This window comes from Talpa europaea (genome assembly GCF_964194135.1).
Source record: "Talpa europaea genome assembly, chromosome: 12".
NCBI classification, from domain to species: Eukaryota; Metazoa; Chordata; class Mammalia; order Eulipotyphla; family Talpidae; genus Talpa; species Talpa europaea.
In genome coordinates this window covers 23069629-23079744 of record NC_140079.1, presented here as the reverse complement: position 1 = coordinate 23079744, position 10116 = coordinate 23069629, and the positions used below count along the sequence as shown (strand labels likewise).

Genomic DNA, 10116 nt, shown 5'->3' with positions numbered 1-10116 from the left:
TGATCTAAAACAGGCCAGGAAAACATACTGGAAATGTTTGAGGATAGTGGGAAATTGAAGTAAACATGACTAGAAAGAGATTTGAGATAAAAATAACAGTGAATGATATGGCCATTGAAATTAAGCTGGTGATGAGCAACAGCACATCAGACGCAATGGCTAAGAGTGGATGGTAACCTTGAAGTTGGATCTGAGACAGCTGTAGTGAAGCAAAAAGATAAAAAAATGAAGAATCCCTCAGTTTGAATATAGAAAATGGTCTGGAAGCAGCGGGACCAAGAAGACCAGTGATGAAAGTTAAACCAAGTTGTTCAACATCTGAGTGCCTATTATTTACCAGTGTGGGGTCAGGGCAGAGGCTATCATTTTTTAAAGATCCTATTAAAACCTTCTAGTGTGTTACAATGGCTTCATCTGGGAATGCCAGCGGAGATGAGAGAGATGACACTGACAAACATTTAGAAGCTAGATTTAACAAGATTTGGTGAATTTTTTTATTAAAGTATGACAGGAAAAGATTGATTCTTTTAAAGTAGGAAGAAGTTTCAAAGTGTAGTTTTATTGATGTAAATGCATTTATTGTGCACTTTAGAGGTTAGAAATTGATAACAAAAGCATAGCTCCTGACTTCAAGGCGTTTCATAGGAAAGAGAAACAATGGCTGTGTGACAGGACAGATACTGCGATAAAAGATGTCTCCAGGTTGCTGTGGGAGCACTTATGTGATTTCTAACCATGTCTAAGGCAGGGGGAATGGGATCAAAGAAAACATCTCAAGACCTGAAACCTGAACTGTTTCTTCATAAGTAAAGTAACTAAACAATAAAGAGTCAGAAGGAAAAGCATGTGTAAAAGCTAACAAGCATAGGGCTTCTGTGTGCTTCCAATGCATATATTGTGTGTGTGGTATGGGGGGAGAGCAAAGCTAGTAATACAAGTGTGTACAGCTGACCCTTGAACAACAAATGATAGTACTGCACAGATCCACTTTTTTTGCATTCATGCATTCATCTAACCACAGAAGGGAACCCATGAATGCCAAGGGCCAACTAAAAATTACATGGGGATTTTCAAGTGCATCCCTGACTCCTGAGTTGTTAAAGGGTCAACTGTTTTTCACTTAAAAGACAGAGAAGTGAGTGAGGATCTTAAAGTGGGGAGACCAGATTTGCCAAGGGTACTCACTCTTGTGAGACTATGAATGTTATAAATTGTTATAATAAATACTTGAAGTAATAAGGCAGTTGCTATAATCCAATAGAGAAGAACCTAAATGGTAAATAATGGGACTAAAGAAGAGGCTACCTGTTAAGAAATAGGAATACACTGTACCGCATTACGGGGAGGAGGGTGAGTATTGCAGCCAGAAGCCTTTACTAAGGCCTGGAGAGGGCCTCCCCAGTGGCGCAGCAGTTGAGTGCTGGATTGTGAAGCTGCCCGCAGCCTCTGCAGCGCTGGTTCGACTCCGGGCCATCGTGTACTTCATCAGTCTGCCTGTTCTGCTCCCCGCTCTGGCTCTGGTGAATTCTCTCACCCTCCCGCGTTTCTGACTGTACCCTGTGCTTAAATAAAAAAATAAATAAATATTAAAAAAAAGGGGGGGGGGCATGGAGATCTGAAAAGTGCCCTATTGTAAGGTGGTCAGCAGTGCATTCATTCCTAGATGGCACAGAAATGTAGGGTACAGTACAGGACATGAGGCTTGAAAATTAAATTGAGAGCTGACAGGAACTTCATATGCCATGCCAAAAATTTCAGAACTAACAGTACGAAATTATTTTTAAATGTTAAGTGATGTAATCGGAACTATAATTTAAAAAGATAACGGTTAGCATTGGGTTACCGTCACTCCTGAGTTCTTCCCAGATAATACATTTCATCCTCACAGTAACTGTTAGAGGGATACCATTATTGTCTCCCTCCTGTAAATGTGGTGACAGGCGTAATAAGGAGAATAAGAACCTGCCCAGTGTCCCATAGAGTCGATCCAGGATTGAGACCCTAGTGGTCTGACCGCTTAACTTTAGGCACTTGGGTGTTTCTTAGCTAGAATGCACATCAGAGTCACATGTAGCATTTCTAAAGATACAGCTGCCTCTCTTGACTGAATCAGAATATCCAGAAGGATGCGTGACACTCTGTTTTAGAAAAGCTTCATAGGTAATTCTGCTGCCCTTTGCTCACAATTGAGTACTGCAGGAATCCCAGTTAGGAAGTTAAGGCAAGGGATAAAGTTTCAAACTAAAGTAGGCTGTGGGAAAGAGGAAGGGGCACAGATTGAGAGGCTTCAGAGACAGAGTTGGTTTAATGAACAGTAAGCAGTAGGGAAGAATCCAAGTTGAATCCCAGGATTACAAAACTGAGTATAAGTGGTATCTTAGCTAAGACAGGATTCCAGGATAAGGGGTGGGCTTAGGAGTAAGAATAATGAGTTTAGTATTGAACACTTGAAGTTAAGGATCTGTAGGTCTTCCAATTAAAGAAATCTTAAGAGGAAGGTTACTTTTTGAGCTATCTATATGCCAGCCACTGTAACTATTCACTGTTAACCTCACACAATCTGAGTCCACATTTTGCAAAGAAATTACAATGTTTGTGTTTCACTTCAAAGGAACTGAATACATTTTTCCCAATCTATTTCAGCCTGTTATATCTCAGAATATATCTAGTATATATTTAAATTGTGTATGTATATGTATAAAACAGTGTACACGGTCACATCGTACCACATTTTTCAGCAGATGATTGAGTCCTTCCTCCTAGCCATTTTCCTTTTATGTTACCAGGTTTCTTGGAGTAGAAATTCAGTATTTTTCTATGGGTTATGAACCTTATCTCAGTAACAAGAACATACTTTCAGTGACAGATCATGTTATCCCAACTAGATGTACTTTAAATACGTTATGGGGATTTCATAGTTTGGGGTAACATGTATACAGGGCTATGGTTGAACTCAAAACTGCTGTCCTCTGTATAAGTTAATGCTTAATATTGCTATTTGTCTCTACTTTCTACCTCAGGTCCCTTGGGAGATACTCCTCGGGGTGCCCAGGCTAAGATTGGGGGGTAACAACAGCGTGCATTCTAGATGGTGTGAGACCACCCCACAGCCAAAAAATGGCTACAGCCTTGGAACCAGAAGACCAGGATCTTTGGGAAGAAGAAGGAATTCTAATGGTGAAACTGGAAGATGATTTCACCTGCAGGCCAGAGTCTGTCTTGCAGAGGGATGACCCTGTGCTTGAGACCTCCCACCAGAACTTCCGACGCTTCCGCTACCAGGAAGCTGCAAGCCCTCGAGAAGCTCTCATTCGACTCCGAGAACTTTGTCATCAGTGGCTGAGACCAGAGAGGCGGACAAAGGAGCAGATTCTAGAGCTGCTTGTGCTGGAACAATTCCTCACCGTCCTACCTGGAGAACTGCAGAGCTGGGTGCGGGGCCAACGGCCAGAAAGTGGCGAGGAGGCAGTGACGCTGGTGGAGGGTTTGCAGAAACAACCCAGGAGACCAAGGCGGTGGGTGAGGAGGGGGAGTCCTGATCTGTGTGATGTGGAGGGGGACTATTTGCTGAGAGGATGGATTTGGGGGTAGGACTTGCAGGGCCCCTATAAATTACCCTTTTGATTTAATTGGCTCTGCCCTTGGGTTGCACCTAGATCCATAAGCCCCATAGGGCAGAGGTCTGTGTGTGTGTGAATGTGACTTCCTGGTTTTTGAAACACCCACCTAGGGATACTTCAGGGCCCTCACCCACCCATATGAGGGTCCTATGGCTTTGGTTTTTGCTTTAAAAGTGGACCCTCCAGTTCCTGGAGAGGAGAATTTTATAACTTCCTCAAAGGTTCTCACAGACCCTCAGTCACAGATCCTCCTTCCAAGACAACAAGATAGGGAAGGAAAACTGCATATAGGATGGGTGGAGATAGGAGGAATAGGTACCTAGAGCCTGGTGGGTGACAGGGACAGGGACAGCACAATCAGAAAGCACTGCAATATCTCAGTGTCCCCTGCTTGTGAGGAGAACCTTCAGCTCCCCCATCCATGCCCCTGTGGAACTGGAGTTTCACCTCATCCAGTTCCTTCTGGGAGTTTTCTATTGGCAGCTGCTCTTAAAGTAAGCCCTGATGACAACCAAGACTTTTCTTCTGACTCCATGGTGACTGGAAGTTGGAATTATTCCCAGGTGACTGTCCATGTTCATGGCCAGGAAGTCCTGTCAGAGGAAACGGTGCCACCAGGAGCAGAGTCCGAGTCACCTATTGAACTACAAGATCTTGTGCAGACCTCGACTGAGGAGTCCAATGAGGACATTACCCAGAGCCCAGATCTAGCACCGGAAGAGCAGACCCCGTGCCATGAATCGGAGTTCCAGCCCCCACAGGAGAGCGGTAGGAGGCCTCAGCAGCAAGCTGAGATTGTTGCACAGTGACAGGAGAGAGATATTTCTCCTCTACACAGGAGATTGGGTAGATGGTAATGGGAGTAAGTCACAGAATCCAGGTTATTGGGAGGACACAATACAAGCTAACATCACCCATAAACAGCCAGACTTACAGCATTCTTGGTTATTCCATTGGCATCCAGTGGTGTTATAGGTGGCAAGGTTGGGATAATTTGAATTTCCCTTAGGCTAGTTTCTTGATTCCCACCTTTCTACCAAAGATGACAGGGGATGCCTAGCTCATTGCCAATTACAGGGGTGTTTTACATATTGCTGATCTCTGCCTTCTTTTTTCCATAGAGGTTCCAGTGCCCCAGGACCCAGATCTTCACGAAGAGAGGAACACTGGAAACCCAGAGATGGTTGCCCTTCTTACTGCTCTATCACAGGTGCATCCTAGTTTCCTTCCCCACCAGAAAAACATCTGGAGAGTCATTAGCATTTGTTATTTGCTAAATAGGTCAGACAGGACACAAATTTCCACTTTCTATTTAAATTCTAAGTTACAGACAGCATATCTGGAAGGGGAGAAATTGCATCTGATGAGATTAATTATAAATTATATTTATTAAATATTATGTATAATGATTATATTTTATATATTTATTTTCTATTTATATTTACTATATATAAATATGACCTTCTTTATCTGCCATTAATTAGAGGTACTAACAAAATGGGATTATTTTGTGTCATTCCAGTATAACTTTGAAGTTGTTGAATGAGGGTTTGTTTTGTTTTTTTTTTTTTTTTTTTAAGACTTATTTATTTATTTACACAAGCACTGGGTACATTCAGAAGCGTGGGAGGGTGAGAGAATTCACCAGAGCCAGAGCGGGGAACAGAACAGGCAGACTGAAGAAATACACTGCTGAGGGGAGCAGTGGCCGCATCAGGAGAGGTCTGTCATGTCATGTGGGACCCTCGACGGCCGGCCAGGGATCAAACCAGCGCTGCAGAGACTGCGGGCAACTTCGCAGCCCAGTGCTCAACCGCTGCGTCACCAGGGGAGGCCCTGTTTTGTTTCTTAAGAATAAACTTGATGATCATTTATAAAAAAGACTGTGCTACAGAACCTATCTCTGTAGTTGTATGTTTGTTGATTCTTCCAAGAATTACATGTAGTCAAGCCATGACATTGAGGAAGTATTCATATACTCCCTCATGGCCCTGAAACTAGGCCATGTGCCTAGAATACAAAATGGTAGAACTTATCTGTGTTTTTAGAGTGTGGTGTAAATGAAGAAACAAGTCTTGTTTATGCTGTATAAGTGGTAATATGAATGGATAGGGTTAGTTAAGGAAAGCTTCCTAGAAGATAAACTTGTAGAACTGTAGGGGACACTAATGCAAATAGGGAGTTGAATGAATACTTAAGATCTTTCTTCTATTTCTTAAACAATATCCTCAAGAAAAAGAACATAGGCTGGTCTTGAGAAAAAGCAGTGCAATTGAATGGAACCATGGAGCCAAAGCAAAGGTAGAAAGTCAGGAAGCAAAGGGAGCCAAGTGTCCCATTTGAGTTCTTTTTCTCTCCTGGAAAGACCTCACTATATGAATGACCTTTATTTCAGGAAATTGGCGGTTCTATGAAGTATTATTTTCTAATTGAATCCTTGTGTTGTTTCAGGGGTTGGTAACTTTCAAAGATGTGGCTGTATGCTTCTCCCAGGACCAGTGGAGTGACCTGGATCCTACACAGAAAGAGTTCTATGGAGAATATGTCTTGGAAGAAGACTGTGGGATTGTGGTTTCTCTGTGTAAGGAATTTCAAGTGTTTGTAGAATGTTCTGAGCACAGAGATCTTTATCCTGTTGGAAGTTTATGGACATCTTAGACCTTCTATTGTATGCACTACACTTCTCTATGCCTACCTCACAAATGAGATTAAGGATTAGCTGAGGACAATGTTATCTTTCCATGTTAAGGGAAAAGAAAATGCTTAAAGTGGTTGAAAACATCTGATAAGAAAATGAAGTTATAATGCTATAGCCTTAGTATATTTGAGGTAAGTGCATGAGTTTGAAACAAGAAATTAAGTGGGATTCAATCTTACTTAAACATAGGAAAAGAGAGTAATATTTACAGTTGTGTAATTATTGAGTTGGAAGAGACAAGTGAGAGATAGGCAGTAGTTAAGATGTGCTCAAGCTAGAGACCAAAGATTGGATCTACTGATTTGGCTATGAATTTGTTCTGTATTCTGCCAAACAGAAAATTCTTGCTCTTAACACAGGGAATTGTTGATCCAATTAGAGTATCTTTTATTTCCTTCTCTTGAGCAGCATTTCCAATCCCCAGACTAGATGAGCTCTCCCACATTAGAGAGGAAGAGCCTTTCGTCCCAGATATCCCAGAACTTCAAGAACCTCAAGAACCAGAAATCCTGAGTTTTACCTACACAGGTAAGGAATGATAAGGGAATCTTCCCTCCCAAGCTGGCAGTTCCTCTAGTCAGTAGTTCTCCCCCAGGGGCCCCTTTCATTGGCTATTCTAATATGTCAGCCAGTACTTCTCTCCCTCTGAATACGAAATCTTCCTATCTTTCCCTACCCTCTGAGCCCCCCAATGATTCATTTGAAGGATATGTAATACAAAATGGTGAAAGAAATAAAAAAGAAACTGGAATTACAGCTGTACCATTTACTTGCTAAACAGTTCACTTAAACTCTTGATCCTTAATCTCTACCTTTGTGAAATGAGGATATTAGTATTTGCCCAAACTAAGGCTTATGGATAGCATGAGATAACATGTAGGCATTTACTTAGTTACTTCCCTCTTTTCTAGTCTCTATGGTCTTGTCCTTTCAAAACCTCATTTAATAATAGCCCATTGTGTAGAAGACATTGTTGCCTCCATAATGCCCCTTTTCTCCTCTCACTCCCTCTACAGGAGATAGGAGTGAAGATGAGGAAGAGAATCTTGAACGAGAAGATCTGAGTTTGGAAGCTCTACACAGGTCTGTTTTGGGAGATCCAGAAATTCACCAGACTCCAGATTGGGAAATAGTCTTGGAAGATGATCCAGGTAGACTTACTGAAAGAAGATTTGGTACAAATATTTCCCAACTTAATAGTTTCACAAATCATCAGGAAACCATGCCTCTCCTCCCCTTGTTAGGAAGACATCATGACTGTACTGTATGTGGGAAAAGTTTCACTTGTAACTCCCACCTTGTTAGACACTTGAGAACTCACACAGGAGAAAAACCCTATAAATGTATGGAGTGCGGAAAAAGTTATACACGAAGCTCACATCTTGCCAGGCACCAAAAGGTTCACAAAATGGGCACTGCTTATAAATTCCCCGTAAACCAGAAGGATTTGGATAAGACCTCCCCTCTCGTCCAGGCTGAGAGAACTCCACGTGTTGAGAAACCCTATAGATGTGATGATTGTGGAAAACACTTCCGCTGGACGTCAGACCTTGTCAGGCATCAGAGGACACATACAGGAGAAAAACCCTTCTTTTGTACTATTTGTGGCAAAAGCTTCAGCCAGAAATCTGTGCTAACAACACACCAAAGAATTCACCTTGGAGGCAAACCCTATTTGTGTGGAGAGTGTGGAGAGGACTTCAGTGACCACAGGCGGTATCTGGCCCACCGGAAGACACATGCAGCTGAGGAGCTTTATGTCTGTAGTGAGTGTGGACGGTGCTTCAACCACAGCGCTGCATTTGCCAAACACCTGAGAGGACATGCCTCAGTGAGGCCCTGTCGGTGCAATGAATGTGGGAAAAGCTTCAGCCGAAGGGACCACCTTGTCAGGCATCAAAGAACACACACTGGCGAGAAACCATTCACGTGCCCTACCTGTGGAAAAAGCTTCAGCAGAGGATATCACTTAATAAGACATCAGAGGACCCACTCAGAAAAGACCTAGCTAGGTCCCATGTGAGAGAGATTTGCATTCACCTCTTACCCAGGGTTGGGCCAGAACAATCCCTCTTGTCAGCCTTGGAAGACCTTTCTTAGGGAGTTCACTGGCTTACCCAGATCTACATAACCTCTTCCCACAACCCTGAGCAGAACCTCTCAATCTTCTTCACCTTGAGATAATTTTGCCCAAAGTACAAACTGAACTGAGGCTTCTCCTGCCTCTACTTCACAGGCTTGAAGTAGGAGAATTGGAAGACTTTCAAGAGGTTGTGGTAACTATATTTTCCCCAAAAGCAGGCTGTTACATATCCTAAAGACTACTTAACAGCCTGAAGTTTAAAGTGGCCCTTGACAACCCCTTAGGTTTGGCGAGGGACCTGCCGTTAGGGCTCTGTCCTTACTGGGCTTAAATCTTAAAGCACACAGCCCTGAACTCTACACAGGAGATTTGCATATTGATGGCTTTGCCACACATTCACAGAATAACTCTACAAATCTCCCTCTGATTCGCTTCACCACACACTTTCCTTTGATCCTGCGGAGAGATAAGACAAGTGTCTGGTGAGTGAAACCTGAAGGCTGCTTCATGTGAACTTTGTCAGGCTGCTCCCATCCCCATTGGCAGAATGACTCCTGGTGCCAGGCACTGATAGGACAGTCAGAAGCCTCTTTCCTCATGAGTTTTTCTTTCCCTATTAGACTACTCATGCTTACAGCCTTCCAACCATTCTACCAGTCTCTTGGTTGTGTCCCTAGCACCTCTACTACAAGTGAGATGCAGCATTGGGTGCTGAGGGATTCAGTAAAGCATAATTAAATCATAATGAGATTATTTGCATTCCCACATGTCTACAAACCCACCCACCCCACCCTCTTTGTATGGGTTTGTGAGGGGATTTTGGAACAGTGTCATCTTACAAAGGCACTATGATAATTATACAATCATGATTGACTAGGTCACTTCATTTACATGAAGACAACTGGAGAAGATCTGAGATCAAACCATGGAAAAAATAAGAAAAAGCTGTGGCTGCTGCTAAGGCCATAAAGATTATTCTCCTGACACCCAATCATGCATGCCTCAGTTCTCTGATAACAGGGAAAAATGAACCCCAGTACCTGGGATCCTGAAGAAGAACGGAGTAAAAGGCTTTCATGTATTTGTGTTGTTTGCTTTTTCTTACGTGATTTCATTTTCATGTAATTAAGAACTAAATATTAATATCTCATGGCCCAGAGATCTCTGTTGCCTGATAAAGGTTCCATGAAGTTGAGGCTAAATCAAGTATTTCACCTGCTCTGATTGTGGGAGTGGAAAGGACTGGGGAGACTGTCCTCCATAAATGGAGCACAGGGTATGGGATTAAAGCATGAGAAGGTAGACTGTCTACTGTGCCTGGTTTCTTCTACTCAGTTTCTCAATTCATCCTGTGCCAGTGTACACCAGGTGGATACGGGAGGGATAGCCTGACCTCAGTTCTAACAGCTCAACAAGGAGATTTTCATTTTGGTCAGTAGTAATGCTATTCTAACTAAATTGTTTGGTTTTACCACCAGTCGGCCTTCATCCTTCTGGAAATACACACGTGGAATAAATAAAGGTAGCACTGGCAGCTAAGTTCCCTGGTGTCTGGGACTTTCCATGATAACCATTCACTTTACAGGCCTTCAGATTCCTGATACTTCTGAGATCATTCAGACTACAAAGAGACCTGGGAGTACAGAATAGTTTTTGCTAAGGGTAGAGAAGGGTTGGCATGTCTAGCAGAGTCACAGGTAGAATAGATGCACACT

At 42.7% G+C, this 10116-nt stretch overlaps 1 protein-coding gene across 1 annotated transcript; it reads left to right on the top strand.

Moving 5' to 3' along the window:
* Positions 1-3011: 3011 nt before the first annotated feature.
* ZNF202 (zinc finger protein 202) lies at positions 3012-7797 on the top strand (the record flags this gene model as incomplete). The annotated part of the gene is made up of 7 exons (XM_084249851.1): positions 3012-3519; positions 4208-4388; positions 4742-4830; positions 6072-6201; positions 6727-6846; positions 7335-7469; positions 7793-7797. Exons 1-7 carry the CDS (start codon positions 3118-3120, stop codon positions 7795-7797), a joined length of 1062 nt encoding a protein of 353 aa, XP_084105977.1. The 5' UTR covers positions 3012-3117.
* Between the last annotated feature and the right edge of the window lie 2319 nt (positions 7798-10116).